The 23,984-nt window shown below is 44.7% G+C and overlaps 1 protein-coding gene across 1 annotated transcript in view; it reads right to left on the bottom strand.

The window, feature by feature from the left end:
- PMCH (pro-melanin concentrating hormone) overlaps positions 1–8,337 on the bottom strand; it is an 11,546-nt gene extending 3,209 nt beyond the window's left edge. The window contains exons 1-2 of the mRNA XM_063927804.1: positions 8,029–8,337; positions 7,560–7,761 (exon numbers count right to left, since the gene is read on the bottom strand). Coding sequence (XP_063783874.1) covers positions 7,560–7,761; positions 8,029–8,274 — 448 coding nt within the window. The 5' untranslated portion in view covers positions 8,275–8,337. The remainder of the gene's footprint in view (positions 1–7,559; positions 7,762–8,028) is intronic.
- Between the last annotated feature and the right edge of the window lie 15,647 nt (positions 8,338–23,984).

The following is a 23,984-nucleotide window of genomic DNA, read 5'->3' as shown; positions in this document are numbered from 1 at the left end:
TGCATTTCCCACCCTAGGCTTATACTCGAGTCAATAAGTTTTCCCAGGTTTTTGTGGTAGAATTAGGTGCCTCGGCTTATATTCGGGTCGACTTATACTCGAGTATATACGGTAATACTTTTAGAAATTGTAGGATGGAACATAAACAGAAAAAGTCAGTTATTCTGCAATTTATTGATAGATAACTTTACATTTAAAACTTTCTTTTATTAAAAGGATTGTATAACTTGTTTTGGTCTCTTACCATAACAACAATATTTTCAAAGACCAGCCAGCTGATAAAAACAAACTTTCTCATGCATACTTTGGCGCTACAAAGAGTTTTAAATTAAATTGTGACCTCTGAGGAAAGGGAATGTAGTGGCTTTAGATACTTTTATGGAAATCTAACTGCACAAACATATTTAAAACAAAAAAAGATGTTCACGGTTTTCATTTTAGAATACCTAAGAATTCTTTCATCAAGGTTCTAATGAAGGAAATGCTTTAATATTCTGTTGGCATGTTTAACAGACCTGGGGCAAAATTTACTAAAGTTCGATTTTGGTGATTCAGGGGATTTGGCATTCTTTTTCAATTTGATTTCCATTCGATTTGGGTTGAACAGATTTACTGAAGCCCAAATTGAATGTCAAATCGATTCTAAAGGCAGATTCAAGTTACAGTATATCCCAATAGAAATCGATTTCTGAAAAAATAAGATTTTAAACCTACCGGTAAATCTTTTTCTCCTAGTCCGTAGAGGATGCTGGGGACTCCGTAAGGACCATGGGGTATAGACGGGCTCCGCAGGAGACATGGGCACTATAAAGAACTTTTAGAATGGGTGTGCACTGGCTCCTCCCTCTATGCCCCTCCTCCATACCTCAGTTAGAGAAACTGTGCCCAGAGGAGACGGACAGTACGAGGAAAGGATTTTGGTAATCTAAGGGCAAGATTCATACCAGCCCACACCATCCACACCGTATAACCTGGAATATAAGCAACCAGTTAACAGTATGAACAAACAGTATCAGTCGATGACTGATCTTAACTGTAACATAACCCTTATGTAAGCAAGAACTATATACAAGTCATGCAGAAATATGTCCGCACTGGGACGGGCGCCCAGCATCCTCTACGGTCTAGGAGAAAAAGATTTACCGGTAGGTTTAAAATTTTATTTTCTCTTGCGTCCTAGAGGATGCTGGGGACTCCGTAAGGACCATGGGGATTATACCAACGCTCCAAACCGGGCGGGAGAGTGCGGATGACTCTGCAGCACCAATTGAGCAGACATGAGGTCCTCATCAGCCAGGGTATCAAACTTGTAGAATTTAGCAAAAGTGTTTGAACCCAACCAAGTAGCTGCTCGGCAAAGCTGTAAAGCCGAGACGCCTCGGGCAGCCGCCCAGGAAGAGCCCACCTTCCTAGTGGAATGGGCCTTTACCGAATTTGGTACAGGCAATCCAGCCGTAGAATGAGCCTGCTGAATCGTGTTACAGATCCAGTGAGCAATAGTCTGCTTAGAAGCAGAAGCACCAACCTTGTTGGCTGCATACAGGACAAACAGAGCTTCTGTTTTCCTAATGCGAGCCGTCCTGGCTACGTGAATTTTTAAGGCCCTGACTAGATCAAGGGATTTGGAATCCTCCAAATCTCCCGTAGCCACAGGCACCACATAGGTTGGTTCATATGAAACGATGACACAACCTTAGGCAAAAAATGAGGACGAGTCCTCAACTCTGCTCTATCCACATGGAAAATGAGATAGGGGCTCTTATGAGACAAGGACGCCAATTCGGACACCCGCCTTGCAGATGCCAAGGACAACAACATGACCACCTTCCAAGTGAGAAATTTTAACTCAACAGTTTGAAGAGGCTCAAACCAGTGAGATTTTAGGAACTGTAACACCACGGTAAGGTCCCATGGTGCCACTGGGTGCACAAAAGGAGGCTGGATGTGCAGCACTCCCTTTACAAAAGTCTGGACTTCTGGGAGAATATAGAAAGGGCCGAAATCTGTACCTTAATGGAGCCTAACTTTAGGCCCATATCCACTCCAGTCTGTAGAAAGTGGAGAAACTGGCCCAAGTGCAAGTCTTCCGTAGGAGCATTCTTGGCTTCACACCAAGAAACATACTTCCTCCTGATACGGTGATAATGTTTTGCCGTCACCTCCTTCCTAGCCTTTATCAGAGTAGGGATGACTTCTTCCGGAATATCCTTCCCAGTTAGGATTTGGTGTTCAACCGCCATGCCATCAAACGTAACCGCGGTAAGTCTTGGAACACCTAGGGCTCCTGCTGCAACAGGTCCTCCCTGAGAGGAAGAGGCCATGGATCTTCTGTGAGCAGCTCCTGAAGATCTGAGTACCAGGCCTTTCGAGGTCAATCTGGAACAATGAGTATTGTCTGCACTCCTTTTCGCCTTATGATTCTCAGTATCTTTGAGATGAGAGGAAGAGAATGGAACACATAGACCGACTGAAACACCCATGGTGTCACAAGAGCGTCCACCGCTACTGCCTGAGGGTCCCTTGACCTAGCACAATACCTCCGAAGCTTCTTGTTGAGGCGTGACGCCATCATGTCTATTTGAGGAAGTCCCCAAAGACTTGTCATCTCTGCAAAAACTTCTTGATGAAGTCCCCACTCTCCTGGATGGAGATCGTGTCTGCTGAGGAAGTCTGCTTCCCAGTTGTCCACTCCCGGAATGAATACCGCTGACAGAGCGCTTACGTGATTTTCTGCCCAGCGCAGAATCCTCGTGGCTTCCGCCATTGCCACTCTGCTCCTTGTCCCGCCTTGGCGGTTTACATGATCCACGGCTGTGACATTGTCTGATTGAATCAGAACGGTAGGTCGCGAAGAATATTCTCCACTTGTCGTAGGCCGTTTTATATGGCCCTCAATTCCAGTATGTTGATGTGTAGACCAGCCTCCTGGCTTGACCACAGTCCCTGAAAATTCCTTCCTTGTGTGACTGCTACCCATCCTCGGAGGCTCGCGTCCGTGGTCACCAGAACCCAGTCCTGAATGTCGAACCTGCGACCCTCTAGAAGGTGAGCACTCTGGAGCCACCACAGGAGAGATACCCAGGCCCTGGGGGACAGAGTTATTTTCTGATGTATTTGAAGGTGGGACCCGGACCACTTGTCCAGAAGGTCCCACTGAAACGTCTTCGCATGAAACCTGCCGAAGGGGATGGCCTCGTAGGTCGCCACCATTTTCCCCAGTACTCGAGTGCATTGATGGACTGACACTCTTTTCGGTTTTAACAGGTCTCTTACCATGTTCTGGAGTTCCTGGGCTTTTTACCTCGGGAGAAAAACCCTCTTTCGTTCTGTGTCCAGAATCATGCCTAAGAAAGACAGCCGAGTCGTTGGAACCAACTGTGACTTTCGTAGATTTAGAATCCATCCATGTTGCTGTAGCACTCCCAGGGAGAGCGACACGCTTTTCTGCAACTGTTCCTTTGATCTCGCTTTTATCAGGAGATCGTCCAAGTACGGGATAATTGTGACTCCTTGCCTGCGTAGGAGCACCATCATTTCTGCCATTACCTTGGTGAACACCCTCGGGGCCGTGGAAAGCCCAAACGGCAACGTCTGAAACTGGTAATGACAGTCCTGTACAGCGAGTCTCAGGTATGCCTGATGAGGAGGATATATGGGGACGTGAAGGTATGCATCCTTTATGTCTAATGACACCATAAAATCCCCCCCTCCCAGGCTGGAGATGACTGCCCTGAGCGATTTCATCTTGAACTTGAACCTTTTTAAGAACAGGTTCAGGGATTTTAGATTTAGAATGGGTCTGACGGAGCCATCCGGTTTCGGGACCACAAATAGGGTTGAATAGTACCCTTTCCCCTGTTGTGTTAGGGGAACCTTGATAATCACTTGCTGTTGACACAGCTTTTAAATTGCAGCTAAAATTATCTCCCTCTCTGGGGGAGAAGCTGGTAAAGCCGATTTGAAGAATTGACGAGGAGGCACGTCTTCGAATTCCAGCTTGTAGCCTTGGGATACAATTTCCATCGGCCAAGGATCAACGTCCGACTGAACCCAGACGTGACTGAAGAGTCGAAGATGTGCCCCCACCGGTGCGGCCTCCCTCAGTGGAGCCCCAGCGTCATGCGGTGGATTTAGTAGAAGCCGGAGAGGACTGGCCGTAGCAGGCATTCTTTTCCCTCTACCCATACCTCTGGCGAGGAAGGAAGAGCACCGACCTCTTCTGGACTTATGCGACCGAAAGGACTGCATCTGATACTGTGGAGTTTTCTTTTGCTGTGGGGGAACATAAGGCAAAAAGGTAGATTTACCCGCGGTAGCTGTGGAAACTAGGTTCGCGAGACCTTCCCCAAATAAAACCTCACCCTTGTAAGGTAAAACTTCCATATGCCTCTCTGAGTCGGCATCAACCGTCCATTGGCAGGTCCACAGTGCTCGCCTAGCCGAGACCGCCATCGCGTTGGCCCTTGAACCTAGTAGTTCGACGTCTCTCTGAGCGTCTCTCATATATAAGACTGCGTCTTTGATGTGACCTAAGGTCAACAAAATGGTATCCCTATCTAGGGTATCAATATCAGCTGACAAGTTATCTGTCCAAGCTGCTACCGCGCTACACACCCATGCTATAGCCGGTCTGAGTAAAGCACCAGTATGTGTGTAAATTGATTTTAAAGTCGTTTCCTGTCTGCGATCAGCAGGATCTTTGAGAGCTGCCGTGTCTGGGGACGGTAGCGCCACCTTTTTGGATAAGCACGTCAAAGCTTTGTCCACCCTGGGCGAGGATTTCCACCGTACCCTGTCCTGTGCCGGGAAAGGATACGCCATAAGAACTCTTTTGGGAATCTGCAGTTTTTTGTCTGGAGTTTCCCAAGCTTTTTCAAATAACGTGTTCAGCTCATGAGATGGGGGAAATGTTACCTCAGGTTTCTTTTCCTTAAACATGTGTACCCTCGTGTCAGGGACAGAGGGGTCATCTGTGATATGCAAAACATCTTTTATTGCAATAATCATATAATGAATACTTTTGGCCACCCTTGGGTGTAGCCTTGCATCATCGTAGTCGACACTGGAGTCATAGTCCGTGTCGGTATCAGTGTCTGCTATTTGGGATAGGGGACGTTTTTGAGACCCTGAAGGGCCCTGTGACACCGTCAAAGCCATTGATTGACTCCCCGTATTATCCCTGGACTCTGCTTTGTTCAATCTCTTATGTAACAAGGTCACATTTGCATTTAAAACATTCCACATGTCCAACCAATCAGGTGTCTGCGTTGTCGACGGAGACACCACAATCATCTGCTCCACCTCCTCTCTAGAAGAGCCTTCCGCCTCAGACATGCCGACACAGGCGTACCGACACCCCCCACACACAGGGATAATAAATATATATATATATATATATATAAAGACCATGCCCCCAATAAGGCCCTTTGGAGAGACAGAGAGAGAGTATGCCAGCACACACCCAGCGCCAATAACACTGGAAACAAAATTCCCAGATAAACAGCGCTTTTATATAATCATATAGATAAATCTATACACTCACTGCGCCTTACAAGTATCCCCTCCCCCCCCCCCCCCTCTTTTTTGCATTCTGTCACCATGTTCAGCAGGGGAGAGTCCGGGGAGCCAGCTTCTGCAGTGTGCTGTGGAGAAAATGGTGCTGATTAGTGCTGTGAGATCAAGCTCCCCCCCTCAGCGGCAGGCTACGGTCCCGCTCAAATTTATTTATACTGGCGGGGGATTATAAAATATTCTGCCTCCGCAGCCTATATATTTATATGAGCCAGTTCTAGAGGTTTATTGCTGCCCAGGGCGCCCCCCCTGCACCCTGCACCCATCGGTGCCTGTAGTGTGTGGGAGCAATGGCGCGCAGCGTTACCTCATAGAAGATCTGAAGTCTTCTGCCGCCTTTAAAGTCTTCTTTCTTCTTATACTCACCCGGCTTCTATCTTCCGGCTCTGCGAGGAGGACGGTGGCGCGGCTCCGGGATGAATGGCGGGGGTGAGACCTGCGTTCCGACTCCCTCTGGAGCTAATGGTGTCCAGTAGCCTAAGAAGCAGAGCCTATCATTTAAGTAGGTCTGCTTCTCTCTCCTCAGTTCCACGATGCAGGGAGCCTGTTGCCAGCAGTGTTCCCTGAAAATAAAAAACCTAACAAAATTCTTTTTCAGAGAAACTCAGGAGAGCTCCCCTGTAATGCACCCAGTCTCCTCTGGGCACAGGATCTAACTGAGGTCTGGAGGAGGGGCATAGAGGGAGGAGCCAGTGCACACCCATTCTAAAGTTCTTTATAGTGCCCATGTCTCCTGCGGAGCCCGTCTATACCCCATGGTCCTCACGGAGTCCCCAGCATCCTCTAGGACGTAAGAGAATCATTGTTTTCCCATAGAACATGAAATCCCCAAATTTACTAAAGTTAGATTTGAAATGGACCTCAAAATCGAACCTCAAATATCCAAATGTTTAGAATGATCCTAGATATTCAATTTTTGCTTCTAAACCCATTGTTAAAGATAGGAAATTGATAGTGATGACTTAAGTACCCAAAAACACAGGGCAGTGTGGAAGTAGCAAAAATGTGGAACTAGTTTTAGAAGTCGAAATTTGGTCCATAGCAACCAATCAGATTCTACTTTTTTATCTAGCACTTTCCAGAAGAGAATAGCTAGGATCTGATTGGTTGCTATGGGCAACATCTCCACTTCCAAAAACCCCACACTTCAGTAAATATACTCCATTAGTGTACCTTAAGGCTAAAGGTCAGGAAACACTACTGTATAGATAAATAATATATATATATATATATATATATATATATATATATATATATAGCCATCATGGTTCCCAATAAAACATTACCAACTGAAGGAGTGGTGAAATCACCCACATTAATGTTAGCATTGCATACATATCACTTTGCATGTTCATAATAATATAAGATACAACTGCAGTATTTTTTTTAAATAGATCATCATCAAAGTTTTTAAGTGTGTGCCCTCCACCATTTGGAAAGGGTCCAGGACACGCCATCAGACACAGAGTGATTGCTGCAAAAATCACTGTGCCATTGTATGGAGGGTATTTGAAAGATGCCATGTTATTGGACACTTTGATGAAATTAATTAATGCGGATAAAGCAGCAATGTTAATATATGAGGCAAACAACCTCTGTGGCTGTTGAGAAAGTTGGAGCTATTAGCATAGTAAAAACACCCCTGATGTTAAAAATATTGACAAAACCCGTTGGGTATTTTGGAATTCGAAGTGATTCTCAGCAGAAAGCTGTATTATTTCAGGAAAAGACCTAATCACCCTTCTTACCCAGAAACCTGCAAGTGTGAAGTACCACTGGACAACATTTATAATAACCGCTCCCATGGGCTTTTTTTTTTCATATCTCAAAAACTGTATAGACACAGCTTAACATCATACCTTGATAATCTTTCTTTAAACAAGTGTGATGTGTTATATATAAAAAAAAAATATTGTGTGTGCATCTTTTCTACTATCAGACTGATTATCATGTGAACAAATTCTCCACCAATTGTAATGAATACTTACTATCAAAATCTCTTCTCCCTATGGGAAACTTTGCAGCATTTTCATTTTCGCCAATATCTCTTCGTTCGTGTGTTAATTCAACATTTTCATCTCCAGTTTCCAAATTTCGGACTGAACTTTTAAATGGTGAAAACGGAATCTGTTTCAAGGCAACACTTAAAGGAAAATCACGGCTGAAGTAACTGTTTTGAGGGCCTGTAGTCTGAGAGAGAGATTTGTTTTGTAATGAATAAAAGTGGAGTGTGTACGGGGTGATGAGAAAATGGCATAAATACACCAATAAATAAATATTTTCTAAGGAAAAGATTAATTAGCATTTTACATTTAGCAAATAGTTTTAAAAATCAGTTAATACATTATATATTACAATTTTCAAAGTATATAGCCTATAACACACTTCATTATTTTTTAAATGTTTCTTTCGTACTTTTTGTTGAGATTGTAGTGAATAAAATGCATGGTGTTTTACCTTTAGGCTTTCCTCGTCTTCATTAACATTTGTACTGTCGTCCATGGAGTAATGATTCTGCGGGTTAGCTTCCGATTTCTCTATCATATCACCGTTCCATAATGCTTTTCTTAGAGCAATTGTATCTAATAGAGCATCACTAGTCTCTGATTTTCTGATAGACTTTGAAACTGAAAACAGGAAGCCTTGGGATAGAATAGATAAAGATATTATAAGAGGATAGCCTAAGAAAATCATTCTTACCATTCTTTGGGTAGGCTTCCGGCAGATCTAAGTGTCTATTTGGAAATGATATATGATGAAAAATCAGGCTTCCTTATATATGTTCTGATTCTAGCCTCTCAGAGTTTAATATCTTAGTGATTCAGATAGGAGAATCCTCTTGAACAGCCTACTGCATTCCTAAATAAGCACTCTTAAATAATTGATTTCTAACTTAATCCAGCAAAGGTTATTGTTAATTTTGTGTTATACAAAGATCTTTCTTACTAATCAACAGGGTGCTTGTCCACTGAGTGAAAGCATCTTTTCATATAAGACACAAGCCGGTCGTATGCAATTTTGCTAAGCCTATGCTATACAATAGCACTGTACACATCTCTAAAAAAGCAAATCTATCAACATATTTATCCCTTCCTTAAGTGTATTTTATAGCATTCGTCTTATGAGTGATTCACTCTGTAACCAAAATTCTCTTAATCCTTGCATTAGAGCACCCTGTTGCTATAGTACTGATCCAATGCGCCATTCATATACTTTACTAATAATTGATTTTTATTTCATATAAGGTTTATAGTTAGCTATTTAACACATCTAAAGTGTACATACTACAGATGTTCCAAGGTACTACAGTGCAGCATATCTAATTCAAACAGTAATACAGCATATATCTAATATGAAATAGCATAAGAAATACCCACCAAGTGTTCAGTCAAGACATATAGAGGCCTATTCATGATCTCTTACCATTTTCCATATGGAAAGACTAGTTTTTGATTGGATCAAGTAACTGGCTCCTTCATTATTAAGTGCCGGATGTGTCTGCCCGGTACTCAGTTTGCTTGCAAGAACTTCAGATTGTCCACTCCTTACTATTACAAAGCATTCTGGAGTGCAAGAAGGGACCTGAATGGATCCCCCACCTCCAGCAGACCTTTCAGTGCACTAACACCACCCAGCAGTGAAAATGTCCGTTATAGAGACTAAGGGAAAATGCTTTTTGGAGCAGCTGCTGCGCAACCAGAGCAATGCTGAATTGCTCTGGCACTTTTGTATCCACTGCGGCCCCTAAGAATGAATAGGACCTTTAGTAACATTTACTTTATCAGTACTAAACAGACAGAAACTTCCTACCTGCTAGCAGTTTCCCTTTTGAAAGGGGTGTTGGTAATGTGTATGCAATTTTGTAGATGCTACATTTTATTGCTCCCACTGGAAGTAAAAGCATTGGGTTTATGGGATGTCTATTAGCGTCTAACATGGGGGGTAATTCAGATATGCTTGGAGTTGCTTTACATGGCGCAAAGTACTAATTGTCTGTATTTTGTGCATGTGCAGGACCTGTTCTGAGATGACTGATGCTGATCGGCATCAGACTGTCAGTGATTGACAGTCTGATGCCATTTGGGGGCGGCAACAGGCTCTGTTTCTACAAATGGAGACATGTTGCCACCGTTGTGGGGGAGGGAAGAGGCCAGGATCTCCTTCAGAGGACAGAGTTTTTCTGGCCTCTGTGTAGGACTTGCGGCAGCCGGCTTGCGTGACCAAATGGGTCACGCAGCCGGCCGATGGTGCTGGGAAGATCCAATACTGCATCCTAGGATGCAGTTAAGATCAATAATGCAGCAGGAGGTGCGACACCTTCTGCTGCATTACCATATTAGTGCTCATCTGAATTAGCCCCATGCTGTATTAAACATCCAACTGCCATATACACTGCTCCAAAAAATAAAGGGAACACTAAAATAACACATCCTAGATTTGAATGAATGAAATATTCTTATTAAATACTTTGTTCTTTACATAGTTGAATGTGCTGACAACAAAATCACACAAAAATTATCAATGGAAAATGGAGGTCTGGATTTGGAGTCACACTCAAAATGAAAGTGGAAAAACACACTACAGACTGATCCAACTTTGATGTAATGTCCTTAAAACAAGTCAAAATGAGGCTCAGTAGTGTGTGTGGCCGCCACGTGCCTGTATGACCTCCCTACAACGCCTGGGCATGCTCCTGATGAGGTGGCGGATGGTCTCCTGAGGGATCTCCTCCCAGACCTGGACTAAAGCATCCGCCAACTCCTGGACAGTCTGTGGTGCAACGTGGCGTTGGTGGATGGAGCAAGACATGATGTCTCAGATGTGCTCAATTGGATTCAGGTCTGGGGAACGGGCGGGCCAGTCTATAGCATCAATGCCTTCGTCTTACAGGAACTGCTGACACACTCCAGCCACATGAGGTCTAGCATTGTCTTGCATTAGGAGGAACCCAGGGCTAACTGCACCAGCATATGGTCTCACAAAGGGTCTGAGGATCTGGTGAGCACATGGAGGGCTGTGCGGCCCCCCAAAGAAATGCCACCCCACACCATTACTGACCCACTGCCAAACCGGTCATGCTGGAGGATGTTGCAGGCAGCAGAACGTTCTCCATGGCGTCTCCAGACTCTGTCACGTCTGTCACATGTGCTCAGTGAGAACCTGCTTTCATCTGTGAAGAGCACAGGGCGCTAGTGGCGAATTTGCCAATCTTGGTGTTCTCTGGCAAATGCCAAACGTCCTGCACGGTGTTGGGCTGTAGGCACAACCCCCACCTGTGGACGTCGGGCCCTCATACCACCCTCATAGAGTCTGTTTCTGATCATTTGAGTAGACACATGCACATTTGTGGCTTGCTGGAGGTCATTTTGCAGGGCTCTGGCAGTGCTCCTCCTGTTCCTCCTTGCACAAAGGCGGAGGTAGCGGTCCTGCTGCTGGTTGTTGCCCTCCTACGGCCTCCTCCGCGTCTCCTGATGTACTGGCATGTCTCCTGGTAGCGCCTCCATGCTCTGGACACTACGCTGACAGACACAGCAAACCTTCTTGCCACAGCTCGCATTGATGTGCCATCCTGGATGAGCTGCACTACCTGAGCCACTTGTGTGGGTTGTAGACTCCGTCTCATGCTACCACTAGAGTGAAAGCACCGCCAGCTTTCAAAAGTGACCAAAACATCAGGCAGAAAGCATAGGAGTTGAGAAGTGGTCTGTGGTCACCACCTGCAGAACAACTCCTTTATTGGGGGTGTCTTGCTAATTGCCTATAATTTCCACCTGTTGTCTATTCCATTTGCACAACAGCATGTGAAATTGATTGTCAATCAGTGTTGCTCCCTAAGTGGACAGTTTGATTTCACAGAAGTGTGATTGACTTGGAGTTACAGTGTGTTGTTTAAGTGTTCCCTTTATTTTTTTGAGCAGTGTATATTCAAGGCATGTTCCTATCTACCTTGAACTGTTGTAAAAACCATATAGTTGGGTGTATATTATCCATGTACTGTAGGCTACAATAACAGTTATATTCTGATAAAATTTCCACAGAAGCAGCTATTTTTTTCTCAAATTCAATAATGTCAGATAAGGTCTCACAATTACCACATTATATAACTGTGCGTGGGCAGCTTAAACGATCTGAATATGCATTGCGGGTGTGGTAAATCTATCAAGTCTATCAGATTTAGATTGCTCTTGCAATTATAAATCATTCATTAAAAAGTTTGTTGTAGACTCCTTTCTTCTTCCCAATCAACTCAGACATAACTTGGGCCTCACCCAGGTATGCAGATACCTGGCAGTTGGCTACCCCTGTTTTGGTGCTCCTGTCTCACTTCTTGGCTACATGTTCACCACACCATCTGCTGAAGTGTCCTGGATCCTGTGTTTCACTTCATGGGGATCTCAGTTCCATAATTTCCAGGACACACACTGTCTTCCACTGCATCCTCCCCAAAGCTTACTGTAAACATGTATCTCCCAGGTGTCATGTCTACATATAAGTATATTCTCTAATTGCTATTTCTCCGGCAGGGTCCACAGGTTATCCACAGGATAACAATGGGATATGATGGAGTGACAGCGGATTTGCACCAAACAGTTGCTTTCCGGCCACCCAGCATGCAACGGACCCGTCCATATATCCCCGCCCCCTGGCTCAGGCAAATCAGTTTTTTGTTTGGTGCGGCAGGAGCCGGACCATGGTCAGAGGGCTGCTGGATTAGCAGCCCCAAGCTTTCTTGTTTTATTTTTATAGTCTTACTATTTTTTGAGTGATCTTTCTAAACAGCGTCTTATACGCATATTGGAAAGAGTCGCTCCAACAACTCTCCGCCGGGTCACGACAACACTTACCCACGAGTACAGTGCTGTTTCGGCGGGCGTCTGTGTCGGATATACTAGCAGGTCCATCAGACGTTACCAGGCTGTGGCTGAAGCACGGGGAGAAGGTAAGGCATCGGTTCAGAGTAGCATGCATGGAATACGAACACAGCCGCACTGTTTTGGGAGGAGACTACCAAACAGTAGCTGACGCCACAGATGCTCCAGCTCTAGGCCTTAGGGATCATAGGCACCAGGAATAGCATGAGGCTGAGATCCCTAGGGTTGATGTCAGCAGTGGGGAGTCAGACGCTCTCCTGGTCGCCCCTCCCCACGGTTCATGACAAGTTTCCGCCGAGTCTCCCTCCATGAACTGTTTCCTCGCTTCCTACTCAGACGCTACCAGTTACACTGGGAGACGAGGGGACCCGGACGCAGCATAGGCGGCTGTGTGACCGGGGCGTCTGTGTTCACTGATTGCTACCACGAGGGGACTCGGTCGCAGCATAGGCGGCTGCGTGACCGGTGCATCTGAGTTCACTGAGGGCCCGAATGCATGCATAGGCGGCTGCGTGACCGGTGCGTCCATGTTCACTGAGGGCCAGGTCGCAGCATAGGCGGCTGTGTGACCGGTGCGTCTGTGTTCACTATAGGTTCATGGAGTGGCAGTGTACACTAGTAGCGTCTGGATCCACTCAGCGTTCGCTAACGTATTGATCGATCCGGGAAGCGAGGTGAGTCTCCCTGTATCCGACTCTACTGAGTAATGGCTATACAGCACTAAATTTCTATCTACTGTTTTGAGTACGAATAGTTAGATAAGTGCCTATTGCATATGAGTCTGTATACCATTACTGTTGCTTCTGTCGCATTGCGCCTGAATACGTTACATATGTTAAACATGATTCAGTAAAAGTATTCTTCTACATACTTAAAATAATATTGTAGTTGACGATGTGCTCATATTGCTTAATATACTAATGTATAACATGTGACTGACTGCTAGTATGATGCTGACTTTTCTACATGTTTGTCAGTTTATTTTGCAGATCCTCAATGCTGGTGCATGAGTAGGATCGAATGGATATCATTTTAAAGAAAAAAGGTTAAAGTGATACAGTCACAAAATTGTGTAGTACACTGTGGAAGTGCTGATTATTTATCATGTAATAAAGCGGCAATGGTGAGGACACTCATACCATGTTTTGAAGCTGTATTATCCTCTTATGATCTGGTTCGAGATGGCTTGTATGCATAATGTTTTAGCTCAGCAGGCAAGGCGGATGCAGGTACAAGTGTATCCACCTTGGGCTATATTTACACAAGCTTTATCCAGTATATTAGATGGCTAATCCCCCAAAATCCTGTACCAGGAATAGGTTTACAAGCCCTTACATACAGCAGCAGCTTCTCAGAACCAGTGGTACGTAAACCTTCACCCTCGCAAGCTACACATTGTTTAGATTCATCAGAAAATGAAAGCCCAATTATTCTACTTTATCATATAAAAAAAAGGTAGGTCTCAGCTCTCGAATATATCTGAGTTGGTTGAAAGCAATGAAGCCATCTTATCCTTAGAGGATACAGCAAAGCCTATGTTAAAAACCAAGGCACCTGTGTTTAAACATCCCAATACTTGAGTTCCAAGATCAGCTGATGGAAATCATGGAAGAGTTTTGGGTTACGCCCAATAAAAAGTTAGAATTCCTAAGAAATGGAATTCCTATGATCTGCTTCCAGCTGGGAATTGTTTAAAAAAGGGTAGATAGCTCCTAAAGTAGATAAGGAGAATCTTCAATAGCTTTGCTTTCAATTTTCCTGTCTAAGGCAGTCATGAGGCTAAGCCTTGGCTTCAGCTTAAATGGCAAAGGCAGTGGTTGCCTGTACTGAAGCAATGGAAGGAGATTTTTCAGTACAAGAATCTCATATGGCTCATATAAAAAACTGCAATGTTCCTGGAAGCATTGGATATGGGCAAAATATTTACTCCAGGGCATCAGCCCTAACTATACCTGCTCATAGAGCAGTTTAGCTGGATAAGTGGAAGATCTACAGCCACACCACACTGAATATGCACAATCTCACCAGATCTTGGAAGTTATGCAGTGTGGTGCCTGGTGTCGAAGTCAAAAAAATATTACATAAAGAGAACATACAAACTACACACATTATGAGTCGCTATACTTGCAAATACGTGCAGCGAGCACAGCAATATATGGTAACACACGCATTTACACGGACATGCCACAGAGATGGATTCGACATTTATCTCATACAGTACATAATTGTGGTGGTATCAAGCGCCAGACATCATGATGATTTAGAATTGTATATAATGAAGTAATGTCATGTATGTGTATTATTTGAACGAAACCAGATAGACCGGTCATGTTTACTATTGAAGCAACCAGATTGATGTGTAGATTCATTTGATACTTGTTATTAAGTTGTAGGACATTGCAACACGGAATTATGATTAAATGTATAAAAGCTAAAATCACTTTTATTAGAACAATAGATATTCCAAACAGGACAGTGGACAGGAAGCTCAGGCCAGCCCCTTTGGACGTCCCCAAGGCTGAACCTGTTCAGCATATACAAAGGAACTGGTGACTCATCGTGAATCCCTCCCCCAGAAACTAGACACATTGACCACACAGGAAGTTAGTGGCTGTAAGGTCTGAGACGATGATGGACTTGCTGGCAGATCAGTTCCTGTATTTATTTACTGAGAGAGAGAGACATAAGATGCATTGGAGGGAATGGTAATTGTATCGCTGGCCTGTAACTGAAACTGTATGTAATGGCATGTAACTGTATGTAACTTTATGTATTAACTGCTTACTGTGTGAGTTGTAATCATGTAACTATAGGTATACTGTACTTTGTAATATATATTGAATCCATATCCTTTTAATAACAAATATATACATCAATGAGCTTTGGAACTCAGATAATGTGTGGGTGTACTGTTTTCTCTTACGGGATGCAGTGTTTTGCGATGTATAGCGCACATTCATGGGATATGGTAATAAGAGATGCAGGCATTTACAATATATATTAGAGCGGGCATTTTAAATATTTGTGAGAAATCAATTTGGCATTCTTAGATGGGGCACGTCCGGGATATCACGTTCTTAATGATGCACTGTACATTATAAACGCGACACTGTGGTCGATCAGCTTGTGATGGACGCATCCTAAAAGCTGAGAAAATCATATCCGTGTGTATTGTTGTGTTATTAGTAAGACGCTGATATGAAATTCAAGGGACAATGCGTTTCTCGTAATATTTAAGATGCTAAAATGTATTTTTATTGTTGCAAAAAAAGGTTCAAGTAAGTCATATTGTGTTTGATTCAGATTGGATTGTTTATCTGTTTAAGTAGGTTTAAAAGTATATTTAAAAGTTGCTGCATAGCCTTGATATAGTTTTTATTTTAAACTCAGGCCTAAAATAACTTCTGGTGCTTGTATGATGTGTGATTTCTTTGTGACAAAGGAAGCCGCATGGTCTGTCCTCCATTTTGGACTAACCACCTGGCCTGTCCACCATTTTGTGTAACCCTCATGGATGTGGAAGGGGGAGGAGCAGCGGCCATTTTGGGAAGGTCATTTTCTAAATGGCTAATTTTCACTGCTCAGAATAATCAGCTTTCCTTGGTCACATCAAACACCATTTATGAGTTACCAATGCAATTATTTAACCCATGCCATAGTCAATTACAAATAGTTTCAGCTGGGCCTAGTGAGAGTTAATGGATGAATACTTGATGTAAGAATTACACACAGATATAAACAAAGTTTTTTTCTTTTTCCTCCAGGATTTAGTTAAATCTGCTTGCTAGTTTAGGATAGCCATTGAAATGTTAATTAACCTGTTCCACTACCCTCTTGAACAGGCATATGAACCTCTGATATGCAAATTAGAAGCACTGAATGGGTAAGGTGTCTCATAGGAGACCAGTGAATGGTATATTATATATAATATTATTATAATTATGTGTGTGTTTATATCAGTGTATGTTCTGCAAGATAGCTATCCAATCTGAATCATATCATTTAAATTATTGATTATTGCTAGATTCATTATAGATCTGTGTGAAATAGAATACATTTGTTGCTATATAGTTAAAACTGAAATAACAGTATTTTAAGGAAGTAAGCGTAAAGACACAAACGCAGGTCTGCATAAAAGTTTATACAGAACAAGTTGTGTCTAGTGGGCAATAGTAATTAGTATTGTTAACATTTATACTTAGAGCTGTGTGATTTGTTTTATTGCAGATGCAGGGTTTTGTACACGTGTCTCGGACAAAGTAAAGGACTGCGTACGCAGCGTAAGAGACACGCACAGTCGCGTGTTTGCGCAAAGTGCGTAAGAATGCGGGCGCTGAGTACAAATTATACAATAGTGTCGTTTAGTTCAAAGGTGGGATAGTAGACATTTAATACAATAGCACATAACTATCAGATTTCAAAAGCAGGTTACTCTAAATTTAGTTTAAAAAAACTGTATTGCCTCTGGGGTAAAGCTGCCTATCTGAATGAAAAAAATTTCTGTACAGGAAAACCAAAGTGTATTTGAGTGAGTGAAAACGGAGCGAGTGGAACTGAACCCAGAAACTGAAGTGGTCTGAAGTGGTAACACCGGGTTAGTAGAGGCCCGGCGGCGTAGGGTTCGCTACCTTGCGTGATTAGAACTGATGTGGTCTGAAGTGGTCTTAGTGATCCCATAAACTGAAGTGGTCTGGAGTGGTCTAGGCTAGGTGGTCTACAGCAATCGTAGGGCATATAGATAACTAGTATCTATAGGCTGTGCTATTGCATCGCATGTCCGTGTGTTCTGCACAGCACAACGTGATACCATTGTGTCATATGCGCTGTGGGAGAGCATACGCAGACGTGATTGCATAGACAAAAGGGTTTGTTTTTTTTACAACGTCGGGAAATCTCCCTGGTGGGCTTCACTGGAAAGGGTGAAGGATAGTAATCTAATTTCTCTGTTATTCACCCTACAAACAATTCCAGTTGAAAGATACCGAAAAGGAATTTTTCGCTGCCTCTCTCAGGAAAATATTCCAAACAGAACTTCCACCGAAAGAAATTACGGTGTTGTAAGGTCTGATAGGAGCCCTAAGTTGGGTACATTGCCTTCGCTATCGACAGTGTATGGTAGTACTGGCCATCGTGGGCGGTGAGCGGGTGAAGAGCGCTCGGAGAACTTTCACCGTCACCTTATATTGAGTATTTTGGTGTTTGTGGGAAAAGGCCCACAATTATGGGAGCCAGTTACTCAAGTAAGGGACGTTAAACCATGGTTCAGGTTGAAGAGCCGCAGCCCAGGGGGTCAGCGAAGTTTAAAGGAAAAAGTATTATGTGTGGGAAATATAGTCCACACGCTGAAGACTTTTTGTCTGAATGGGAGCGTATGACTGACAAAGATAGGGAACCATTCCCTAGGGTGGGCAGCTTTGAACCAGAGGTATTGCAGAACTTAAGGATAAGAATATGTCTGATAAAATCCCGAAAACAAAGGGTCACACATACAAATTGTTTAAACCTGTGACAGCAAGAGGGGTTGGTGAGTTTGATTCTAAGGTATTGCAGGTGGTATGTTTAACCAAAGTCATATAAGACAAGAATGGAAATATAAGAACTGTTTGAACTTGTAGCAACAATACATAAGTAGGAAGAAAAAAAGAGAATGCAAGTACACCGCCTTATGTAGATGTGGAAGCAGTTACGGCCAGCATACAAACTATAGAAAATAATAAAAATATGAAAAATATGACTGTAACCTATATATGTACTAATGAATGTTGAAGTTTTATTTAGGAGGAGAAGGTGACCTGATCGTTTTCAGCCATTTCTCATGCACCCAGAGGAGTATCCAACCGGTACAAGAAGAGTGTAGCCTGTTGGGGAAGTGGCTGAGACCAGTGGAACAGGTAAGTATGGTATCATTCGTGTACATATATAGTAAAACAAACAAACAAAAAAATCAAGAAAGTAACGTCAGAAAAACCTGTCAGCACATTAATATTTGCCAGTAGGAAAGCGGACAGAGACAAGGTAACCCCAGGGTATTTCTTTCAGTTACCATATAAGAAGTATTCATTCCTAGTAATGCCCCTAGTAAAGATGAGCTCGGAAATGTTTGTTGGACCATGTACAGACCCTTAATACGGGATGAGAAGGATTGAATGAAATACTTCGCATGACCTAGAAGCTTGTTAAACTTTTTTTGTTTTTGTCTCTTGCAGTAATAGAAAACTCTCCATCTGGATAAGATCACTGGTAAACACTAATTCGGCAAATGGGAGGTGGCTGTCTCTGTGCAAATGGACGGGCTAAATAAGGCATTGAGTGTCAGGGTGCAGACTTCTTTGCAAAATTGGAAAGGTCACAGTAGCTAATCTTAGAGAGTGTGCTATTGAACATCACAAGAATAGTGTTAGGCGCAGAGAACAACAGGTGGAGAGGTTCAGGATGGTAAGTATACTGGCACATACAGGAAAGACCCATCAGTCCAAACCCCAGATCCCTAATGGTCAATAATATGTTACACTTGTAGGAAGGAAGGGCATTTTGCCAGAGACTGTAGGAGTAGTAGGACACATAGTCAATATAGATCCCCTAGACAGAAAACACAAGCCACATTGTTAAACACATAGACGGGACCAAGGGACATATAGTAAGAAATCATAAGCCATATAGAAAACAGATTCGGCTAATGGGAAGAACAAAATAAATGCAACATTATCCTTTGACAAAACTTGAAGACTAATGTCGCATTCTGCTGTTCTAGATGCATGTCCATCACAGGTAGAGGAAGTTATCTCACAGATACCGGGTTCCCTATGAATTTAGGATGGACAGGACACTGGATTGATGGCTGGGATAGTCCCAGTAGAGATAAGACACACAGAATTTTTTTTTTAAGGGGAGTAGACCAAGTAGAGAATCACTTCCCCGTAGTGCCCAATCCAGTTGTCAAATTTTTATAAAATCTTCTCCACCTCTACAAACTCATCTGTCACCAACCTCTATTCTGTTTCTCTACAGTTTTCCTCTTCATCTTTTGCGTTCACACAGGGTGGTACAATACATGGACCCAAGTACAGTTCAAACTCCACATGCCTAGGTCCTTCAGAGTTCTGCCCGAACCCAGTATATCTCAACAGCATGATGACACCAGTATTACTGCAGTGTGCCTTGTCATGCACAAAGGGTGGAGAATGGGAATACTGGTGAAGGGAAATTTTGTATAGACACTGATATGCCTGTTGGTGAATGGCAAACCTGACATTTTCTTTTTCATTTTCATCTTCTTTCTCTCCTCTAGAGATGTTTCTTTTTTCTTTCTTTTTCTCTGACGTCCTAGTGGATGCTGGGAACTCCGTAAGGACCATGGGGAATAGCGGGCTCCGAAGGAGACTGGGCACTCTAAGAAAGAATTAGGACTACCTGGTGTGCACTGGCTCCTCCCTCTATGCCCCTCCTCCAGACCTCAGTTAGAATCTGTGCCCGGCTCGAGCTGGTTGCACACTAGGGGCACTCCTGAGCTTCTAGTAAAGAAAGTATTTATTAGGTTTTTTATTTTCAGTGAGATCTGCTGGCAACAGACTCACTGCAACGAGAGACTTAGGGGAGAGAAGCGAACCTACCTGCTTGCAGCTAGCTTGGGCTTCTAGGCTACTGGACACCATTAGCTCCAGAGTGATCGAACACAGGCCCAGCCTCGGTCGTCCGGTCCCGGAGCCGCGCCGCCGTCCCCCTTGCAGAGCCAGAAGCATGAAGATCTTCACGGAAATCGGCGGCTGAAGACTCCGGTCTTCATTAACGTAGCGCACAGCACTGCAGCTGTGCGCCATTGCTCCCTGTGCACACCACACACTCCAGTCACTGATGGGTGCAGGGCGCTGGGGGGGGGGGGGGGGGGGGCGCGGGGGCGCCCTGGGCAGCAATTAGAGTACCTTAAAGTGGCTAATCACACATAATATAGCCTAAGAAGCTATATATGTGTAAAATACCCCTGCCACATTATTATTATAAAAGCGGGAGAAGTCCGCCGAAAAAGGGGCGGGGCTATCTCCCTCAGCACACTGGCGCCATTTCCTCTCACAGCTCCGCTGGAAGGACGCTCCCCAGGCTCTCCCCTGCAGTTTCCAGGCTCAAAGGGTAAAAAAGAGAGGGGGGGCACTAAATTTAGGCGCAAATACTATATATATAGCGGCTATAGGGTAAATCACTTGTGTAGTGTAACTCCCTGCATTATATAGCGCTGTGGTGTGTGCTGGCATACTCTCTCTCTGTCTCCCCAAAGGACTTTGTGGGGTCCTGTCCTCAGTCAGAGCATTCCCTGTGTGTGTGCGGTGTGTCGGTACGGCTGTGTCGACATGTTTGATGAGGAGGCTTATGTGGAGGCGGAGCAGGTGCCGATAAATGTGATGTCACCCCCTGCGGGGTCGACACCTGAGTGGATATGTGGAAGGAATTACGCAACAGTGTCAACTCCTTACATAAAAGGTTTGACGACATAGCAGATGTGGGACAGCCGGCTTCTCAGCCCGTGCCTGCCCAGGCGTCTCAAAAGCCATCAGGGGCTCAAAAACACCCGCTACCTCAGATGGCTGACACAGATGTCGACACGGATACTGACTCCAGTGTCTACGACGATGAGACTAGTGTACATTCCAACAGAGCCACCCGTTACATGATTACGGCAATTAAAAATGTGTTGCACATTTCTGACATTAACCCAGGTACCACAAAAAAGGGTATTATGTTTGGGGAGAAAAAGCAACCAATGGTTTTTCCTCCATCTGATGAGTTGAATGAAGTGTGTGAAGAAGCGTGGGCTTCCCCCGATAGGAAATTAGTGATTTCTAAAAAGTTGCTAATGGCGTACCCTTTCCCGCCAGAGGACAGGATACGTTGGGAGACATCCCCTAGGGTGGATAAAGCGCTCACACGCTTGTCAAAGAAGGTGGCACTACCGTCTCAGGATACGGCCGCCTTAAAGGAGCCTGCGGATAGAAAGCAGGAGGCTATCCTGAAGTCTGTATATACACACTCAGGTATTATACTGAGACCGGCTATTGCTTCAGCATGGATGTGCAGTGCTGCTGCTGCGTGGTCAGATTCCCTGTCTGATAACATTGATACCCTCGACAGGGACACTATATTGCTAACCATAGAGCATATTAAAGACGCAGTCTTATACATGAGAGATGCACAGAGGGATATTTGCCGGCTGGCATCTAGAATTAATGCAATGTCCATTTCTGCCAAGAGAGGATTGTGGACTCGGCAGTGGACAGGTGATGCAGATTCTAAAATGCACATGGAGGTTTTGCCTTACAAAGGTGAGGAATTGTTTGGGGACGGTCTCTCGGACCTCGTTTCCACAGCAACAGCTGGGAAGTCGACATTTTTACCCCATGTTCCCTCACAGCCAAAGAAAGCACCGTATTATCAGGTACAGTCCTTTCGGCTCCAGAAAGGCAAGCGGGTTAAAGGCGCGTCCTTTCTGCCCAGAGGCAGAGGTAGAGGGAAAAAGCTGCACCATATAGCCACTTCACAAGAACAAAAGTCCTCTCCCGCTTCCTCTAAGTCCACCGCATGACGCTGGGGCTCCACAGGCGGAGCCAGGTGCGGTGGGGGCCCGTCTCCGGAACTTCAGCGACCAGTGGGCTCGCTCACGGGTGGATCCCTGGATTCTACAAGTGGTATCTCAGGGGTACAAGCTGGAATTCGAGACGTCTCCCCCTCGCCGTTTCCTCAAATCAGCCTTGCCAACAGCTCCCCCAGACAGGGAGGCAGTGCTGGAGGCGATTCACAAGCTGTATTCTCAGCAGGTGATAATCAAGGTACCCCTCCTTCAACAAGGACGGGGTTACTATTCCACAATGTTTGTGGTACCGAAACCGGACGGTTCGGTGAGACCCATTTTAAATTTGAAATCCTTGAACACTTATATAAGAAGGTTCAAGTTCAAAATGGAATCGCTCAGGGCGGTTATTGCAAGCCTTGGTGAAGGGGATTACATGGTATCACTGGACATCAAGGATGCTTACCTGCATGTTCCTATTTACCCTCCTCACCAGGAGTACCTCAGATTTGTGGTACAGGACTGTCATTACCAATTCCAGACGTTGCCGTTTGGTCTGTCCACGGCACCGAGGGTATTTACCAAGGTAATGGCCGAAATGATGATACTCCTTCAGAAAAAGGGAGTTTTAATTATCCCGTACTTGGACGATCTCCTTATAAAGGCGAGGTCCAGGGAGCAGTTGTTGGTCGGCGTAGCACTATCTCGGGAAGTGCTACAACAGCACGGCTGGATTCTGAATATTCCAAAGTCACAGCTGGTTCCTACAACGCGTCTACTGTTCCTGGGGATGGTTCTGGACACAGACCAGAAAAAAGTGTTTCTCCCGGAGGAGAAAGCCAAGGAGTTGTCATCTCTAGTCAGAGACCTCCTGAAACCAAAACAGGTGTTGGTGCATCACTGCACGCGAGTCCTGGGAAAGATGGTAGCTTCCTACGAAGCAATTCCATTTGGCAGGTTCCATGCAAGGATCTTTCAGTGGGATCTGTTGGACAAGTGGTCCGGATCGCATCTTCAGATGCATCGGCTGATAACCCTGTCTCCAAGGACCAGGGTGTCTCTGCTGTGGTGGCTGCAGAGTGCTCATCTTCTAGAGGGCCGCAGATTTGGCATACAGGACTTGGTCCTGGTGACCACGGATGCCAGCCTTCGAGGCTGGGGGGCAGTCACACAGGGAAGAAACTTCCAAGGACTATGGTCAAGCCAGGAGACTTCCCTACACATTAATATTCTGGAACTAAGGGCCATTTACAATGCCCTAAGTCAGGCAAGACCCCTGCTTCAACACCAGCCGGTGCTGATCCAGTCAGACAACTTCACGGCGGTCGCCTATGTAAACCGACAGGGTGGCACAAGAAGCAGGTTGGCGATGGCAGAAGCCACAAGGATTCTCCGATGGGCGGAAAATCATGTGATAGCACTGTCAGCAGTGTTCATTCCGGGAGTGGACAACTGGGAAGCAGACTTCCTCAGCAGACACGACCTCCACCCGGGAGAGTGGGGACTTCATCCAGAAGTCTTCAAAATGATTGTAAACCGTTGGGAAAGGCCACAGGTGGACATGATGGCGTCCCGCCTCAACAAAAAACTAAAAAGATATTTCGCCAGGTCAAGGGACCCTCAGGCGATAGCTGTGGATGCTCTAGTGACACCGTGGGTGTACCAGTCGGTTTATGTGTTCCCTCCTCTGCCTCTCATACCCAAGGTACTGAGAATAATAAGAAGGAGAGGAGTAAGAACTATACTCGTGGTTCCGGATTGGCCAAGAAGAGCTTGGTACCCAGAACTTCAAGAAATGATCTCAGAGGACCCATGGCCTCTGCCGCTCAGACAGGACCTGCTGCAGCAGGGGCCCTGTCTGTTCCAAGACTTACCGCGGCTGCGTTTGACGGCATGGCGGTTGAACACCGGATCCTAAAAGAAAAGGGCATTCCGGAGGAAGTCATTCCTACACTGATTAAAGCTAGGAAAGATGTGACCGCAAA

The sequence above is a fragment of the Pseudophryne corroboree genome, chromosome 6 (assembly GCF_028390025.1).
Source record: "Pseudophryne corroboree isolate aPseCor3 chromosome 6, aPseCor3.hap2, whole genome shotgun sequence".
Taxonomy (NCBI): domain Eukaryota; kingdom Metazoa; phylum Chordata; class Amphibia; order Anura; family Myobatrachidae; genus Pseudophryne; species Pseudophryne corroboree.
The sequence above is the reverse complement of the archived record's forward strand: the minus strand, read 5'-3'. Positions and strand labels throughout refer to the sequence as shown.